This window comes from Aplysia californica, unplaced genomic scaffold (genome assembly GCF_000002075.1).
Source record: "Aplysia californica isolate F4 #8 unplaced genomic scaffold, AplCal3.0 scaffold01109, whole genome shotgun sequence".
NCBI classification, from domain to species: domain Eukaryota; kingdom Metazoa; phylum Mollusca; class Gastropoda; order Aplysiida; family Aplysiidae; genus Aplysia; species Aplysia californica.
In genome coordinates this window covers 32,041-52,525 of record NW_004798379.1, presented here as the reverse complement: position 1 = coordinate 52,525, position 20,485 = coordinate 32,041, and the positions used below count along the sequence as shown (strand labels likewise).

General features: G+C 40.0%; 1 protein-coding gene across 1 annotated transcript in view; it reads left to right on the top strand.

Moving 5' to 3' along the window:
• LOC101846473 overlaps positions 1-20,485 on the top strand; it is a gene marked incomplete in the record, with an annotated part of 96,566 nt that overhangs the window by 60,555 nt on the left and 15,526 nt on the right. The window contains 9 exon segments of the mRNA XM_013090021.2: positions 1,612-1,740; positions 3,643-3,759; positions 5,025-5,130; positions 6,926-7,005; positions 10,954-11,077; positions 14,151-14,210; positions 15,919-16,000; positions 18,228-18,288; positions 20,035-20,105. Of these exon segments, the coding sequence (XP_012945475.1) occupies positions 1,612-1,740; positions 3,643-3,759; positions 5,025-5,130; positions 6,926-7,005; positions 10,954-11,077; positions 14,151-14,210; positions 15,919-16,000; positions 18,228-18,288; positions 20,035-20,105 (830 nt within the window).

Here is a 20,485-nt window from a genome sequence, read left to right as displayed (position 1 = left end):
AGAGAGAGAGAGAGAGAGAGAGAGAGAGAGAGAGAGAGAGAGAGAGAGAGAAAGAGAGAGAGAGAAGGAGAGAGAGAGAGTGAAAGGGAGAGAGAAAGGAAGAGATAGAGGAGGCCAGAAAGCACTACAGAGGGAGGGTGGTGAGAGTGACAGGGAGGGTGTCGGCGAAAGCGCAAAGAGTAGTCTACCGTAGGCCTACTTAATGTATACATGGGTCAAAGTCAAAGGTTCGCCCAATCGTAGCCCGGCTTATGCCCTGCGTGTAGTCGCATGTGTGTGTATGTATAGATATATCTAGATATGAAAGTATTGAAAGTAGATTTCTCCTGCAGTGGATTCAGCGCACACGCCGAAGGATGAGTATATTTTGTGCACAGTGTCTAGATGAGATCTGAAATCTTGATCTAGAATCTAGATTGGGTTCTTCTAGGAAGCAACAATTGGCATGTAGGCCTAACTCTTTTTTTTTAAAGCGATTGATCTCGAACTTTAGTATAAAATGCCACGCCTTCGAAGAGGGAGAAGAAGTGTTACCCCTAGAGGTAGTCAAGAGGGGGGGGGGGGAGCTACATGGATACATTCAAGGGAAAATATTTGTGTTTTGTTTCTTTCCTGTTTTCTGTCTTTTTCCTCTTCTGAACTTTCCTAATAATTCTTTATTATTCCGTTCGTAGCACAGGTACTTTTACTAGTTCTAATAATAATAAAAGATAATTGCATTTATATAGCGCTCTATCTCATACGAGCAGAAACTCTGAGCGCTTTACGTTGTAGCATGATCACTCAGCGCCATACATCATTCACAGCATAAAACACTCCACAGTAACAAGAAAAATACTTCAAATGCACAAGAACTTTCTCAACTATACAGTAATTAAAACACGTAAAGACAGCAGTAAAAATATAACATGTCAGCACTTACTAACACACTACGATTAAGAATTAAACAAACCAGTCTTGAACAATTGCTTAAACGTTTTATGATTTGTCATTTCTCTGAGATCCTGGTCTAGGAGTTCCACATTTTATTGCGACAAAATGAATAAATTTTTCTCATAAAAAGATCTTAATTTCATTCTAGGAGCTTTGAATTTTTTTGCGCCTGTGGATGACCGTAACTGACGATATGGAACATACGGTGTTAAAAGCTCTGACATATATGATGGAGCATTATTGCTCCGACATTTATAACAGATGGCATAAACTTTCTATTGGATTCTTCTATCAACTGGAAGCCAATTCCCAGCTTTTGACATTTTTGATGTGGGATCTTTCTTTTTCTCCAGTACTAGTATGGTTGTGTTTTTTTAAAACAACTTGCAAATTTCTCATTCTCACACACGAGACTATTAAATACACACGTAGAGTCTAACACATGATATACTGTGTGAGTGTTTGTGTGTGTATGAGTGTGTGTGTGTGTGTGTGTGTGTGTGTGTGTGTGTGTGTGTGTGTGTGTGTGTGTGTGTGTGTGTGTGTACGTGTGTCTCTGTGTGTATCTATAGTATAACACAAATGTGTGTATGTGTGTTTGTGTGTGTCTATGTATGTCTGTGTATATGTATCTATAGTGTAACATGCGTGTGTGTCTATGTGTGTGTATCCGTGCAGTGGTGTGTCCAGTCGGCACCTACCAGACAGAGGCAGGAAGCTGCCAGGACTGTCCAGCAGGAACCTTCTCCCTCACCCCGGACAGCCGTGTCTGCCAGACCTGTGGTGCTGACAACCCAGAGTGCACACGTACGTCGGCCATCTTGTCCTTGTCACAGTTTTACGGCAATTGTAGCACAAAGAGGTCATATAAATGTTAAAGATCAAGGGTGTTAGCAGAGCATAATAGACGCGATAAAGAAAGGAAAGAGGAGACCTATGGACGATACAGGTATGATAGGAAGGAAAGAGTAAACCACACAAGATCACCCGCCAACAACCCTTTGACTGTTGTCACAGAATTGTCTTGTCTCAAAATCGCATATGTGAATCTTTGACTAACTTGCACTAGGCCCGACTCACTCACGTCTTCATTTTTCCTCTAAACATCTATCGCCCTTATATCTCTCCCTTCTTTCCTATCAAACATCTATCGTCCTTATATCTCCTCCTTCTTTCCTATCAAACATCTATCGTCATTATCTCTCCACCTTCTTTCCTATCAAATATATATCGTCCTTATCTCTCCTCCTTCTTTCCTATCAAACATTGATCGTCCTTATCTCTCCTCTTTCTTTCCTATCAAACATCTATCGTCCTTATCTCGCCTCCTTCTTTCCTATCAATTATCTATCGTCCTTATCTCTCCTCCTTCTTTCCTATCAAACATCTATCGTCCTTATCTCTCCTCCTTCTTTCCAATCAAACCTCTATCGTCCTTATCTCTCCTCCTCCTTTCCTATCAAACATCTATCGTCCTTATCTCTCCTCCTTCTTTCCTATCAAACATCTATCGTCCTTATCTCTCCTCCTTCTTTCCTATCAAACATCTATTGTCCTTATCTCTCCTCCTTCTTTCCTATCAAACATATATCGTCATTATCTCTCCTCCTTCTTTCCTATCAAACATCTATCGTCATTATCTCTCTTCCTTCTTTCCTATCAAACATCCATTTTCTTTATCTTTCACCCTATAATTGCCAGCCCAGCATCAAATACAAAATATTAGTACGCTTTTAATCATAGAATGGTATAAAAAGAACATAATCTTATAATGGACACGAAAACTTCTTTTCATTTTTATGTGTAATTGCAGTGTAGGGATGCCAGCCAAGATAATGGTGAAGATCTTGGTAAATGATGCTGGTGTGGGTAAATGATACTGATGTGATAAAATGATGTTGACGTAAGTAAATGATTCTGGTGTACCTAAGGTGTGGTGTGGGATACAATAACACGTCGAGGTGTTGTGTCCGTGTGTCATGTCAGTGTCCTGCCGGCTGGTTCAGCGAGTACGGCGTGTTGAGATTTCTTTGTTCATTGTTGGAGTGGTAGATGCGGTGGGTGGACTCAACCCATGTGATGGTGGAGAAAGGTAACCCAAAGGGGTTGGATAGGCTAAGCCTGTTTTACAACACCTTAAAATCTGTTTGAGCTGTCGAAAACACCAGCAGCTCAAAACAAAATATATTTATAATAAATGTTTTACGTCTCCCCTTGTGACTGTTGAAATCATTTAGAAGATAGGCTGCTTCGATCCTGCCTGCCAAGGCCAACCCGGGCTGAAAAAGGTTAAATGATCAACTAGACAGACGGAAATACTCGATAAAATTCTGTCCACACCTAGACGGAGCTTGTATCTTCAGCGTGTGACGGCAAATCACCCAACCATTACACCGCAGATGCCGATGCAAATTTATTTTAAAATTCTACAGGATTGTAGGTATGTAGAACTGTTATTTTTATTTAGAGTTACAAAGGAATAGGGTGATAAAGTTTGAACTCACAAAAGGTGAAATGATATTCTTTTTGTGAAAATAAGTAATTTGCCATTTATTGCAGCAAGAGTTGTGTATTAAAAGTTTTAACATAATAAAAAGCCATGAATGTAAATTCTTACAAAAGTATACACAATAAAAACTGGTATTCAAAAATTGTTTTCTTAATGTAATCTTCTTTAACCTCCTAATCAACTCAACTGTTCTCTCTCAGGCCGGAGAAAGAGTGAAACAGAAAAGGTCAGTTTGAAGACATGGGCCGACGCCAAGAAGGAAGGGTTTACTGGCATGTACCGAGTCACTCCACGGGGCTGGCATCAGGATCTGTTAAGTAAGGCTGGACATGGTTGGGGGGGAGAAACACATTTAGCGAAATATATTCCCCTCAGTGCGTCAGGGGGAAAGGATAGGCCCTGTAGACCACAATAGGAGGTAGGCTATTTCAGTAAAGAAGTGAAGTCATCATCAGCATCACCATTGCCTTTCTTCCCCTGCACCAGAATATAGGCCACGAACAAACACTTTCCACCTTTCCCTATCCTTGGCTAGTCGCTTGATGTCACTCCACGTCTTCCCACTTTTCTGTACATCCATAAATAAGTGAAGTGCCACACTCCAATGACAGGTGTCTGAGGTGAAATGGTCAGGTATTTTTCTGTGCACTCAGGAGACTCGTGTTTGATTGCCGAGTGGGTGAGAATTTTTCATTGAGTATCGCGGTTTTTCTGCTGTGATGTTGTATCTGTCTCTCAGCCCATGTAGGCCCTGACAGGCAGAATTGGAAGCCTCTCTCCTAAACGATTGAAGTTGTTGCATGTGAGTGTAAAAACGTCAATAAAAAAACACACACTCAAATGTATCTACTTACTTGTACCTGTGTCAATTTTAAACTCAGTTGCACTGCAGGTTGGAGAACTATCTTTGAGATATAGCAAGGGAACACAAATAAAAGAAGAGAGAACTTATTGTTTTCCATCAGTGGTCCCAATAAAATTCTGGATTTTAGAAAGACTATAGGTCTGTACACCTTAATATAGCTTGCATCATTTGTAGTGTAAACTACTATTTTGAAAACTGAATTTTTTCTTTGAATAACAAACTATTTACAAAATAAAACCAAGCTGTCTGTGAACTAACGAGAAAAATCAACAACCCAGTTTGAATCCTGCACCCTCATATCATTCTTACTAAACTGAAACTGATCTTCATTTTATGTGGTATTTATGTTAAAGAAGGATGTAGTACATTCTAATACGAGACAAAACGTAAGAGGGGGCTTTGTAAGTGTGAAATGACCTTTTGAAAGCTGAGCCTTAGGGGAACAATTTGACGACATGGGGCGAACATTTTAAGTGCAGAAGAAGCAGTCCATGATATATAAAAGAAACATCGTTCATAAAAATACAGCTTAATTCTATGTTTTACCATTTTAAGATAGCTGCTTTTTGTGTTATGTCAAGAGTTCATCAATCAGTTTGGGAAGTAAATCATTTTTTACAAATCTTCCCTGCCCTTATATTTGGTGAAAAAAACAACCCATCAAGCATTTCTTGCATTTAATGTCATGTTGTTGTTTTTTCGGGGTTTATTTTTCAGGAAGGCCAGGAGGACAATATGTATTCACAGTTGGGGAAGATAACTCGTGTTCCGATAACGGCACTGACTTCTGCAATGGCCCACTTCCTGCTAGAGAAGAATTTCAGTGAGTTCTTTAACTTTTTAACATTTCACTTTTATGTTACTCTGCAGCCATTTTAAGTTCGCAATGCTCCTTGTCACGTGATCGTTTGGGACTTGCTTTCTCATCCGATTACTCAGATACAGTTCCTATAATATTTTTAAACATTATTTGAAGTCATGTATTTGTCAAAGTTCTCTGTTTGTTTTAAAGTATGAAAGTACTCTGTTGCATTTGTATTAACCCAGCTCAATAGGAACAAAAATGTCCCTCTAAAACATCTCCCTTTTTGGATTGCCCCGGACCTGTGATTGGGGGGGGGGGGGGGGGGGGGGGGGGGGGGCTCTCGTGGCCTAGAGGTTAAAGCGTTTGCCTCTCATTCAATAGGTCCGTGTTTGAATCCGAATAGAGACAGACAATTTTCCTGCCTCCTTTCTTGCTCTATAGCAATGTTCTGTCGTCTCCTTTCGTCTCCACTTTATGCCCCCGCTAACTCACCTCCTTTACCCCTTCCTCTGGGCTCCTGACTCGTTCTGCGGCCTTTCTCTTGCTATGCATTGGCTCCTTCTTACTGCTGTCTTTCAACTACAGGGGGATCAATAAAACAACTTTACAGCTTTTTTGTTACTATTTTACTCCACACTGAAGTTTTGCGATTCAAATTTGGAAACAAAAAAGTCAAGAGGAATTCGTTTGAAATTCATTTTAGATGAATCCTCAGAATAATTTTACTCTACTTAGCGCGTAATAAACAACCCATTTTCAGCTATGTCCCCATTTTTGTAGCATGACGCACTAGTTCGCAATAGGCCTACCACTAAAAATCCCAACGATTATGCCATGTTGTAAGCTACAGCAGTCTAACAGCCCAGCAGAAGTTTGCAGATAGTTTTTCTCAAGTTCCCTTTCCTTGCTGAGATCATGGTTAAGATTAGTACAAAGCAGAGAGCATTTTGTATTGACCATTTCCTCACCACCAACGCATTTCGTAAGTATCGAACAGGATACGGAAACAGTGTTAAAGTGCCATAAAGGCCTTCTTTGGTGTCAAGGGCGAAAATAGTCCTTCTCTTAGGACCTGTAGAGAATCAGACCTAAACATTCCCAGACAAAACGACCTCTTCAGGTCAAACACACACCGTTCACACCCCTTTAAACGTCACCAGGGTGCAGCATTTAGTAGATGAGCCCCATGAGACGTCTGTCTTAGACGATGTCTGCAGCTAGGACCTTCCTACATTTCAACGGTCTACATTCTCAAGGCAGATCTTCTTCTACGACTGTCTCATTTTCCCGTTCAACAAAATTCTCAATGATAAAAAAGGAGAAAGGGGGGGGGGGTCCTCAAAAGTCATCCCACCCACCCCTCAACACAGACAGGCGCATACACTTTGCTTTAGGGATAGTATACAGCTGTTGAACTCCCTATTCCACAAAACTGATAACACCTATCTCTAAATTAGTAATAAAGACACAGTCTGTGTGATGTCATTACTGCAAAGGTGTGGATGGTCGATACAAAAAAGGATAAACCACAGACACCTGAATATGAACACAAGACACAGAACATAACCTCGCCATGTTGGTTAGCCGCTTCACGCTAAGTGCAATTACTCTTTTATTGAAGAGCTCTCATCAAGCATGAACAGTTATCAGTACTTTACCTTGGCTTCTATTAATCAGCCAAAACATTAGGGTAAAACCATAATACTGTAACAATTACTTCCTGGTTTTTGATAAAAACTTTCCATATACAAGAGCTTAATTACTGTGTGCATGTTTCATCAACAGACATACTGTACGTTTGTTTCATTAACAGAGTCCTCGTCATCGTGTGCAACGGCGCTGGCTGTGTGGATTACTTAAACAATGATTCTGTCTTTGGAACAACAACTGACGGTAACAGTTGTTTTATTTTCTCAGGTTTTAATTTCTTTCTCTTGCTCCAAACTTTGAAAAAATATATATTGCTGAGTTCATAGTTGTGTGATGTGAACTTATATCACTCAACACTTGCCTTGAGCGTCTTGATTGGACATTTTTGAGCATCGCAAAGATGTCATTGGCTGCGTAAGCAATACACAACTCACGAGTCATCACTCGCCACTGGGACACATTTGCAACTTGTTGTCAGTGGTGAGTTTATGCTCACTCAGTCCTGGGGGTATGCCTATAAAATCTGCGCCTCGAAATGTTGCATTCATATCGAAACAGACAAGCTACAGACATGCCAAGGTTATCAAGGGAAAACAGAGAAAGAGCTGTGAGTCGGTGGAACAGGTGTCCTAGGTTTTTGGTGTCCACCCAAGCACCATTCATCACCTTCGGAACCGATTACAAGCGACAGCGACCACAGCAGATCGACCAGGAAGCGGAAGACCAAGGGGGACAACTCCAGCCCATGACTGTGTCATGATTCGTCGGCACCGCCGTGATCCATTTCTGCCGGCTGCAGAGACTGCCAGAACGACTATGGGAACGACTGAAAGCCAACTTAACCGCTGGAGTGTGTCACGGAGGTTACTGACTGCTGGTCTTCACTGCAGGCGTCCTTACCAGGAAGCTGTCCTAACACCAAGGCATCCACAGCAACGGCTACAGTGGGCGCAGGTGCATGTCAACTGGCAGAACGCCCAGTGGAGGAGAGTCCTCTTCAGTGATGAAAGCAGGTTCTGCGTGGATCCAGCGAATGGCCGTGTCCGTGTGTGGCGTAGAGACAAGATTCGCTATGACGACAACAACATTCTGGAGCGTGACCCCTGGGGAGGCGAGAGCGTGATGATATGGGGAACCATGGCGTTGAATCATAGAGTGGGACCTGTCATCTTCCAGAACATTGGTCCAGGACATGGAAACGGCGTCACGGCTCAGCGCTACATGGCACAAGTCTTGGCCCCTCATGTAGTGCCCTTTCTACAGAGGCACCCTAACTTCCTGTATCAAAAAGACAACGCACGACCACATACCGCACGTGCTACCCGGCACTTCTTGGCGCAGAACAGTGTCAATTTATTGGCACACCCACCTCGCTCACCTGACTTGAACCCCATTGAACATTTGTTGGACATGATCCAAAGACAGCTTAACCAGACGCAGCCACGGCCTCGAACAGCAGCCCAGTTGACTGCAGCCATCGTCCAGATCTTTGATGGCATCCAAAATGGCCAGATCAACCGTTTGATTAACTCTATGAACAGAAGATGCCTCGCTATAATCGCTTCACGTGGAGGCCATACGCGTTTGCTCACCAAGGTCAAGGTCAACGTGAGCTCAGATGAATGTGTTGGACCCTCAGTTCATGTCAGCTATGTCACTCAAGAAGTGTTTATTAGCTGAAACTTTACACACATCTATCGTCCTTATCTCCCCTTCTTCTTTTTTTATGTTTGTTACTCTCTTGTAACAGCTCTAATCTTCTGGCGCTCATATGACCTTATGCAGTTGCGAGCGCCGTAAAACCTCTACTAAAACTAAAACGAACTACCCTCTTACAATTAATTGCAGTGACAAAAATGTATTTTCCTATGGAGCTAACATTCTAGCAAGCAAATCGAGAGTCAAATCTACTGTTCACTACCTCGGAATTACTATACAAAGTTCTATCTGCACAGTACCTAGTTTTGAGAAATTTGATGAAAAAAAATTTGAGTTTCATCAAAATGTCAGGGGTTTTTTGTAATGCAGTTCTTTGAATATCTTCATAACGGCTCCTAATGATCTTACAATTTTGATACAGTAGATAAAACATTTGGTTTTTTATCGCATAGTCCTCGTAGCTCAAAACGGCCAAAAATGTCAGATAGAACTTTACAATTTTGAGGTCGCCCACGCCATGTGTTCCCTCTGTTGAGTTTCACAAGAGACAGTCCATGTAGATTCAATTCTAGAGGAGTTTCTATTAAAGAAATACAGAAGCCCTTTTCAGGGATTGAAGAAAAGGCATTTTATCTGTTTTCTGACGTAAACAATACCAGACAATCGTGAGAAAATCAGCATCTGGGTGTCACCTGCATTTTTTTTAACCTTTCAGCTTTTGCACTTGCATACTAGTTTGTTGATGATTTGTCAACAGAAAAATGAATGCCATACTTATTCTAATGTGTCCAAGTTTTGATTTTACTTTTACGTGTCTTACGTTTTTGTTTTGAAAAGTGGAGACACTGATTTATCAGAATCAGGTAGAATATTTGTGGGGTATGAGCATGACCGAATTGTATGGATACTCCCATAGAGTTACCCCCTTTTAAACTAGAGTCCGTACGAGGTCACGTGACACGGACACATTTGAGTTTGTTGGCGGCCATTTTTAATGTGGCTAAAAAGTTTGTTTACATTTGAGTGGGCGTGTCTCTGCTCTTAGTCTTACGTGTTTTATTTGATTCTAACTTATGTTTTGATTCAAAGCGATTCTCGTAAAGGTGCAAGCATGTGAAACCTCTTGTCCCTTTCTGGATTAACGTCTTACTGGTTCTGTCTGGCAGTTCAGTGATGTCTGTTTTCTTTTATTGCATCATCTATTTTAGTGCATAATATGTCTTATAGACACAAATGGTCACTTTGGGTTTCTTTTTTAAAACATAAAGAGCCATCAGTAAGGTTCTGGGCCATGTGAAGTTAAGGTTGACTAGCAGCTAGATCTTTGTCACAATGGGCAGGAAATTTCTTTATCAAACTGAAACAGTGTACTTTTTTATTGTTTTGTTTTATTGAATGATGTCCAAAAACACCTTAGTAAAGGTTTTTATTTCAGTTATCACTACACTGAGTAGACAAACAATTGACTAGGCTACAAAACAACATTTAAGTTCACTTTTTTGTCTTTAGTGAGTCCAGAGTTGTCACAGTTGTTTTACTAATGTCCAAAATTAGATTTACTTAAAACAGCAATAGAAGGAGCTTTAGTTTAAGTGCTGTATATTGTCTACTTTAGTTCTTAAAATCAATATAAACCAAAGTTTAATACCGACATAAGAAAACACAACTTATCATTTAGTATACTTTTTTTTAAAGTGAACATATGAATGAAAAATACAGTTTCCTGTTCAAATGTCACAAGGGAAAGTTTAACTCGATTTTAAAAATACCAGTACATGTATTCATCATTTGTTTGGCAGAATTTGCCTCATCAAGAGCTTCATTGCCTTCCTACACCTAAAGGCTGAAAAACTCTGGATTTGTTTTCCTATGGCTCATCCTGATTTAATTTAACGTCAAATTCAAATATTTGAGGGGGGCGGGGGGGGGGGGGGTGGTATTGGGATTCGGGAGGAGAGAGAGGGTGGAGTCGTTATGGGAGGTTCCCATGACACCCACATCTTTTCATACTTCTTTTTAAAAGTTCTATAGGCCCTATACGCTTTGATTCGGTCAATAAGAAATAAACCACCTCGTAGATAAAGTGCTGATGAACAAATAAAGGTTGGGGTTTTTTTTCTTCTTTTTTTTTTTTAAGCCCAAATCTCTATCTCTATCTATTTAATAATACATTTATTTGTAGATCTAGTTGTAGAAAGAACGCCGTATTGTTGCAATTTAGTAATTTAGATATAGTACGCCACGGCGCCCATGTAAAAAAAAAATCAACAAGAAGCAAATCTCGCCTGTCGCGTGTGAGAGAGAGAGAGAAAACATGCCTAGCCCATTGCTTTAGCATGAACTCCTTCACACAACTTGCCACAAAAAAACATGGCGGACGCCGCTGTCAAATGTGGCCATCGCGCAGCAAGGCTAGAGAGGGGCGTACTGTATCTAGTTAACTATAGCGTACATCTATGGATACTCCTCACTTTAATATGGACGTAAACTGTATTGGTTGCATTATTGACCGTTGCATTCTTTTTTTTTCAGTGGATAATGACGATGACAATATTGTTGTCATTGTTTGGGCTGTCATCTGCTCTGTGTTGGTTGTTGGGATCATTTTGGCCGTCATTTTCTTTATTTGCCGCCGTAGAAGGCAAAAGGATCACAAGTGAGTTCAAATGAAGTCGACCATGAAAAGGGATTCTACCCTCTTAGTTTGAAACGAAACAACTAACCAGCAGTACCCAATAACATAAAAGTTTCCAGCGTTCGTCTGCTGTGAAAGCTAGTTAGAGAACCTGGTCATCACATGACTTCGACGCCCCTTATGGACTAGAAACCACAGTGTGTCTATTTCTCTCTACTGTCTCAACTACTCTTTCGATGATGTATCTTCAAAGCTGTATCTTAGACTGGAAGAGAAAATGAAGTCTGATAGAATTGTGTACTAGATGAAGACGTGACGGTAAAAGTGAATGTCGTCAACAGTGTTATTTCTTCTTAAGAAAAATATTGCTTCTGACACAAAGTCAAAATAATAATAGATAGCATTTAATAATAGATAGCATTTAATAATAGATAGCATTTAATAATAGATAGCATTTAATAATAGATAGCATTTAATAGTAGATAGCATTTAATAATAGATAGCATTTAATAATAGATAGCATTTAATAATAGATAGCATTTAATAATAGATAGCATTTAATAATAGATAGCATTTAATAATAGATAGCATTTAATAATAGATAGCATTTGTATAGCGAATATCCCCGCTCAACAGCAGGCTCTATGCGCTTTACACTATATTATTACCCCAGCAGACCATAGAACACTCCGAAACATTCTCAGCTTCCCGGGAAGCATACAGTGCAAGCAGCTGATTAAGCGCTCAAACACTAACAAACTGACAAGATCTTTTGCTGTCTATAGCCGGGTACCCATTCCCACCTGGGTGAAGTGAGGAAAATTCGTGTAAAGTGCCTTTCCCAAGGACACAAGAGCCTAACCCCTAGGCCACCGACGCCCGCAAGTTCGGTTTTTGTGTGTGTCTATCCTCTTGATTGCAAACCCTTTTGGTCTCCATTGCAATTACTCCCCTTATGTTCCGTCAACACATGATGAATTTGGTCGCTAAGTGTGGTGAATTTCAAAACCCCCCACCGTTGTATAATCTGAAATATAAGTGGTAGGGAGGAGGTCAAAAGCTGAACACCTCCCTTTTAAACGTCGGTAGCTGTCTATCGATATCGATATTGGCTAAAAAATAGCTTTGCCAGGACAGTAGATAAATAGAAAGCAGATTGCCCAAGAACTGCTTCCGTCCCTTCACATCTCGACTATCTTGTTGCTCCAGTCGGGAGACAGTACATCTGGAATCCAGGAAGATGAACGGTTTGAATAGGGATGCCTTTTTACAATGGAGAACATTTTTTAAATTTGATATCTGTCCGGCTAGCGTCCTAACTGACTCTTAAACACTGATCAGACAATAGTCATGTTTGTTTATTTGGAATACTTTTTCTTTGGCTTGTGTGGTGTCTCTCGAAGTCCAACCCTTCGTCCTCGTCGGGGGAGGTGGAAACAGGACAAAGTAGGGGATAGCTGGGTCTGGGTGAAGCACGGTGTGACGTCATGTCACTGAAGCGTTACGCTAGCCGTGAAGGCCGACCCGGGTCACCCCGAAACGTTGCTGGCTAAAGGGGCTCTGGTGAAACTGCGACTGGCTTAACAGGCCGGCAGGGGATATTAATATTGCTCAATAAAAATATAAGGAGTTTGCAGACGACCTGGCAATGATGAACAACAAGACTCAGCTACAGGAGCATATGAACCAACTAAATGCGAGCTGCGAAAAATATGACATGAAGATCAGTATTAGCAAGACCGAAGTCATGACAATTAGCAGGAGACCACGTAAAGTGGATATCAACATCAATGGATCCCAACTAAAACAAAGCAGAGAATTCAAATATTTGGGCAGCATTTTCACAGAAAATGGAAAATTAGATCGAGAGATAGAGACTAGATGTCAGAGAGCCAACGCAGTCAGCTACCAACTGGGCCCTCTCCTGAAACATCCCAATATCCCCATGAGCACCAAGGCGAAGCTCGTCAGCGCCATTTTCCTTCCAACGCTCACATATCAGTGCCAGACATGGACTCTAACAAAAGCCCTAGAGAGGAAACTGGTCACATGCGAGATGAAATGCTTAAGAAGAGCGGTCAACAAAACAAGAAGAGACAAAATTAAAAATGAAGTCATAAGGGACACCGTGGGAGCAACACCAGTCCTGCCACACATTGAAAAACAAAAGGTCAAGTGGTTCGGACACCTCACGCGGATGCCCTCAAACCATCCAGCTCTGAGAGCATACAACATTAAATATTCTGGATGGAGAGCCAGAGGAAGACCAAGGTGACGATGAAAAGAATCTGTACAGACACCCTCAGAGCTCACGGGATGTCCCTCCTACAGGCCACACGACTTGCTGCAGACAGACACCTGGGTCTCCCCGCGACACCCACAGGTACAAGCGGAAGAAAAAAGTTTTTTAAAAACTAAGTAACTGTGGTGTAAAGTGGAAAGCTTGGTGCAGTAAAAGAGAAACCATCAGAAAAGAGAGCGTCTGCTATCCTGTACCCTTGGTAAGGAGCTGGCAAGTCTTGAGAAAAGAATCCGAACAGCCTGGTTGCACTATTGCCTCGATTGTCTCTCACACTCCGCAAGGTACAGGCCGTAAAAGACAACTTTGTGCGTGCCGTAAGTGTTTACGTCCGTAATGGACTAAAGTTTTCTTCTCAAAACAAGAGTTACTTTCCTCGAGAAATTCACCCTTTGGCTAAAAATTTTTATTTCTGTTATGTAAAGTCTTTAACCCTCAATAAGTAGATATTGAAAAATTCTTTAAATATGCCCAGAGTTTGAATTCAGGCTCTTTGCACCAGAGATCAACTCCCCACTCTCTGTTCTTTTGACATTAAATACATAATATGTATGCTATGCCAGCATGTATATCCATGTGCATTGATTTCTCTACTCAGATGTTGACAAGTACGTGAATTTTGTCAACAACCATGGAGGGAAAGGAATATCGCCTTCTAAATAGCGTTCTATGGATTAATGCATAGCAATGATGCGATATTATCCAGAAAAATATGTTCTCAGTTTTTGATTGGCATTGTCTGACTTCTCTCTGTATGTATGACTTCTATGATTTTCTTTTCTTTTCTTTTCATAGGGAAATAGGACCTGTGCAGCAGGGCGCCCTTGAGGAGACAGAGATGATCAAAACACGAAGGTGAGAAAAACTTTCACCTGAGTACTGTAGAGATGATCAAAACAGAAAAACTTTCACCTGAGTACTGTAGAGATGATCAAAACAGAAAAACTTTCGTCTCAGTACTATAGAAAAAGAGGAGTTGATTTTCTGGAAATTTTGTCTTTGTTTTCGATTTCTTTGACGTTATATTGTTAACTTTAATTTCCCACAATATTCAGTATGTATATAACCAGGAAGGGGTTTGACAAAGGGAAACAAATCCGTGATATAAAATTTGAAATTCATACCATTTGAGTGATAGATATACTATTTTAGAGTTTGATATTAATTTCAGGTGTTCTGGATTTTGATAGTGCTGCTTGGCAAAGGGTCAGACAGTGGTACCGCTAGTCTCCTTTTTTTTATATATGTCATGTCAGCATGAAGGGCATTAAATTAGAGTTCATTTTCATTAATTTGTCCACTTCATTAAATCTGACATATTCTCAATAACGAAAAAAAAAAATCAACACAATAAATATTCTGAACTGCAGATGTGTCTGTTGTTATTCAGGCAATGAATGTCGCAAGGAAAAGTTTTAGTGTTAGAAACTGAAGCCAACTTTTGATATATTGTTTTGTTGAGTCTGTATTATTACTTTCATGTCTGGACCAGGGGTAGTCTGTCATCTTTTTTATATTGTTTTCAAGAGAGGCACTTTAGACCTTTATGGTTACTTAGATCTAGACAAAAAGGCCTATAGTGTGTGTTTGAGTGCGTGCGTGTGGGTGTGGGTGTATGTGTGTATGTGTGTGTGTTTGTGTGTTTGTATGTGTGTATTTGTGTGTGTGTTTGTGTGTATATGTGTATGTGTGTTTGTGTGTGTGTGTGTGTGTATGTGTGTGTGTATGTATGTGTGTATGTGCGTGTGTTTGAGTGTGTGTGTGTGTATGTGTGTGTGTGTGTTTGTGTGTATGTTTGTATGTGTGTGTTTATGTGTGTGTGTATATGTGTGTGTGTATGTGTGCGTTTGTGTGTATGTGTGTATTTGTGTATGTGTGTGTGTTTGTGTGTATGTGTGTGTGTTTGTGTGCGTATGTGTGTATGTGTGTGTGTTTGTTTGAGAGTGTGTGTGTGTGTGTGTGTGTGTGTGTGTGTTTGTGTGAGAGTGTGTGTGTGTGTTTGTGTGTGTATGTGTGTATGTGTGTGTGTTTATGTGTGTATGTGTGTATGTGTGTGTGTTTGTGTGTGTATGTGTGTATGTGTGTGTTTGTGTGAGAGTGTGTGTGTGTATGTGTGTATGTGTGTGTTTGTGTGTTTATGTGTGTATGTGTGTGTGTTTGTGTGAGAGTGTATGTGTGTGTGTATGTGTGTATGTGTGTGTGTGTTTGTGTGTGATTGTGTGTATGTGTGTGTGTTTGTGTGAGAGTGTGTGTGTGTATGTGTGTATGTGTGTGTGTGTGAGAGTGTATGTGTGTGTATGTGTGTATGTGTGTATGTGTGTGTGTGTTTCAATTTCCAAAGCACCAAAGCATAAGTCAATATTGGCTATTCTTTTAACGAGAAAATTTTAATAGCTTTTTAAAAAAAAAATGTTTTGGAGTTGACATGATATTCTGGGGTGAGAACAATGTAATTTATTTTATAATGTATTTCAAACACTATTTTGTACCTGTGTTTTATTTATCTCACTACAAATTATATATTTATTTGCTTGGCAATGTTGATATGATATTTATTTGCCAGACCTATCCTGATTCGAACGTTCAGACGAACTCTGGTACAGCTCCACGGAGATTCAAACTTGCTGTTCCGGGTTGAATTTGAGGTCAGGGTGATTTTTAAAAATCGATATTGACTATTTTACAGGAAATGCATAGAAGTCGGGATATCTACTGAGTGTGTGTGTGAGGGATGGGTGTGTAGTCTGTTATTTTACCAACCATGGGTTTATCATTCCTGTATGGGTGACCTCTCTTGTGTCTGCTCGCCATATTTTTTGTTCAGCTTTCTTTCGTGTACAGGGACAAGAGGTGGCAACTGGTCGGTCATTATTTTTTTAAAATCTTCCTGTTGTTTCTGACTTTATCAGGGGGGGCGTACTTTACTTTATTAGTGTCATGACTATAAATGTGTTGTGTTTGGAGAAATTAAACCGCACAATAATAGGTATATAATTAAATCACTCAGTAATACATAAATACATGATTTGTAAAGTATTAGATGACTGTTTATTAGAAAAATGTTTGCAGCAAAGCAGAAGTGGCTGTAACGAAAGGTATTCAACACTTTTCTGTTGTATAATTTTTTAAAATAGTATATGTGTTGGTTATGGCATTCATTGTTGTGTCAAGTGAAAGCTTTAAGCCTTGGCCAGGTTCTATTGGCTTCCATCGGCTTCCTTATACAACATGTAATACGTCTACATGTTTCATGCCACAATCTAACGATCCTTTTGTCTTTGACCTTGACAATGATAGTCCGGTCAAGATAGTTCATCACCAGTGCAGCACTTTGTGCTTATAAGGTCAGAGGGTCGGTGAGACAAGTACACTAAATGTTCCGCTATGTGCTTCGAGTTCTCATCTTTTCTAATCTTGCGTTCACTGTGTCCAATGTATTTTACGTTTAGTAAAAATACATTTTGTAAAAATACATTTTGTAAAAATACATTTTGTAAAGTGTGACCAAACAAGTCTTAGGTCTACATGTGTCCTGGAGCTCAGAACAGTTGTCTAGAGTCAGTCTTATGTTTGAACCGAAGTGACTTAAAATCCTTTCTGTGAACATTTTCTTTTTTTCACAAGTCAAAAATAAAGCTAGACATCAGTTATTGTTCATATTGCAAAACTTTTGCCTTGAAAGACTGTATGGTGTGCTGTCCAGACTTAAGCTTCCACACCTTAGAGCAGAGCTCTCTTTAGTTTTTAGCTTCAACATATTTTTGTTGTTGAAGCAAACTGTTTCAGATTTGCACTGCGTACTCTTTAGACTTTGTTGGTTAGGAAATAGAAAGAACTCCATTTTGAATATTTTTGTTAGACATTAATTCCCAAGCAAAGAAAAATGTGAAGTGTGGTGCAGAAAATCTTTCTCATAAGTATAATAAACTAGTTTAATCAAAGCAGTCTATTTGTGTGGTATGGTGGTGAAATGAGACGCTCATCAAAATGATTAAATTTGAAAAAAAAATACCCCAGAGATGTCCCCCCCCCCCCTCTCCTTGGACAATTATCATCGATGTTTCTGTGTTTGGGGCTCAACACCATTATTTCTTTGTAGATTTTACTGAAAAACGCTTGTCAAAAACACAAAAATGTAAATTTGTTGCTTTCAAGAAAACTACATCTGTGGAATTCACTATACTATGGCAGTCATTTTCTCGCTAATGAAGCCTCAGACACTAGGGGCCCCCACCTCCTTTGGTCTCAACTATCTCAACTTCTATTTAAGGTAGATTGGTATTTTTTTACTTTAAAAAAGCTTTAAGGTTATATAAATAACTCCATATAAGTCAAAACCTTGACAAGCGCTTATTTAAGGACATGATGACACACACCTTTACAGTGTCTCAGGGGGGCTCTCCTGGCTTAGAGGTCACGGTGTTCGCCTCTCATTCAATAGGTCCCGGGTTCGAAACCTGACAGCCACGGAAATTTTTCTTGTCTAAAATTGTCTCCTTTTATCTCCTTTCCTGTACTCTAATCATGGTCTGTTTTCTGCTTTCGTCTCCACTTTCTGCCCCCACCCCTTCACCTCCTTTACCCCTCCTCTGGGCTCCTGACTCTTTCTGTAGCCTTTCTACTGCTAGCCTTTTGGGATTCTCGCTGGTCCCGTGTGCAAATTGCGCACGTTAAAGATCCTGTAGTGGTTCGAAAGTTACAAAGAGCAGGCTTCGGCCGCCACCCGGGCAAAATTTTAAACTTCTTACCAAACATATCATGTTTCCGGCGCGCTCATATGACCTTATGCAGTTGGGAGCGCCGTTAAACACTTACAAAAAAAAAAAAAAAGAAACCGAGTGTCTCAGTGTCATGAACCGTTTCTCTCTTCAGGACATGCAGAAGCTCAGCGCTAGACTTCCCAACGGGAACAAACCGGTGGATGAATTGCCCTGTAAGTTAGTAGTGCTTTGGTTTGTCTTCACGGAAAAAGGGTGAGAGTCAACAACTTCTGGGTTACATACATTCATCATCATCATTGTCTTTCTCACCCTGCACCAGGGTAGAGGCCACGGACAAACACTGTCCACCTTTCTCTATCCTGGGCTAGCCTCTTGATGTTATTCCATGTCTTCCCACTTTTCTGTACATCAATTTCGGTGGCTCTTATCCAGGTTCCACGCGGTCTTCCCCTTGATCTTTTACACTGTGGATTACACATTTTCTTTGATATACAGCTGTCTGACGTTAGGTACATTAGCCACCAAAAAATTACCACAATCTACGTCTGCTCCCCTTGTTGTTCCCGGGTGTCTTTTCAGCCCAAACTTTCTCCAGAAATTATCTCGTTGACAATATAATCTATTTTATCTTATCTTGCTATGACTATTGCATTTGTTTGGTTCAGCAGTTCAGCTGTCTGTCTCTCTGTCAGTCTGTCTGTTTGTTTGTCTGTCTGTTTGTCTGTCTATCTATCTATCTATCTATCTATCTATCTATCTATCTATCTATCTATATATATATATATATATATATATATATATATATATATATATATATATATATATATATATATATATATCTATCTATCTATCTATCTATCTATCTATCTATCTATATATCTATCTGTCTATATATCTATCTATCTATCTATCTATATATATCTATCTGTCTATGTGCTTTTTTGTGTATGCATGAGCGCGTGTGTGTGATAGAGCGGAGATAGTGGAATTGGTAGAGCAGAATAAGTAGTTGTAGTAGTAGAGGTAGGGATAATAGTAGTAGCAACAGCAGCAGCAGTAATGGCTGTGACAGCAGAAGCTGCAACAGATAAGATAAGAGATAAGATAATACTTGGCTCTACAGGACCATAAAAACACATGCAGGTATACATTTTAAAAATGTATATTGTATTACTCTCATTAAAATTTAATATGAAAAGAGAAGTAAAGCCGACAAAATGTACATTCACATCAAATATCAAACGCATCATTCAACCACATGCAGGAGTTTAAAAACAAGACGTTTGGAGTTACATTTGTATATACAGATACATACTCTAAGAGCAACACACATCTATGCTCATTCTGACAAAAGCCTTATGCTAGATGGTAAAAAACTTTTTATATCTTTCTTCCTTTGTTTTTGGAGGTACATATCTGCCATTGAGTGATCTTACAATTTGCGTGGAAAGGGGGTGTGATGGGGCGTTTATATATTATGCTGTTGGGTCAATAACAGCACCATCATCAACCTGTGTCTCTTTGATGGGGTGGGGAGAAGGGGTGATGGGTCAACTTTTTTATAAGTGTCAAAGAAATAATACACTCTCAGATCAGGTTGGCCCGCGTCCTAACTATTCTTAGAGAGAGAGAGAGGGAGAGAGAGAGAGAGAGAGAGAGAGAGAGAGAGAGAGAGAGAGAGAGAGAGAGAATGTTTTACGTAACATGTTGTTTCAGCACGTGAGACATATATATTTACTAATGTCCTGTCTTGTTGTGCGTATGCATGAGTGCACCTTACCTTTGGAACGTCGACTGTCATTGTTAACAAAAAAGACAATTTTTTCCCTGCAAGATGAATAAAGATTGTCATTGTCATTGTCGTCATTAATCTGTGTTGACGGGGGCGTAAAAGCGCCCTGCATGATTTAAAAAAAAAAAAAATCTGATATGGATACAGTACATGTATTTCTACCCAGACATCAACGTTGGCTGGAAACTACCCAGGGCCAGTGAGACAATGGAGGTATTTAAGGCCAACTACATAGAGGTTAGTGTTTTACATAGCCTTTGTCGTTTGTCAACTTTTTGAAATAATGAACAAACCCCCCACTTCCCCAGGGCAGTGCTACTGACTGAAGTTGTCTTTAAGCCATTCCCAAAGGCGGGTTATTAACATGTTCTTATGCACAGTGGAAATTGTAAATTCAAGGCTCCCAGGAAATAACAGTGAACTGCTATTTTCTGGGTGCCTTGACAGTCGAAGCAGACTTTGTGCTGTTGAAGCTAGAGAGGTGAGCAGTCTAAGTCTGATTCCCCGTTTTGACTTCTCTGTTGACATCCACGCCTTGGTGTTCACTTAATAATAATAATAATAAATAGCATTTATACTGCGCATTTCCATTTCCTAAAAGATGCTCAATGCGCATT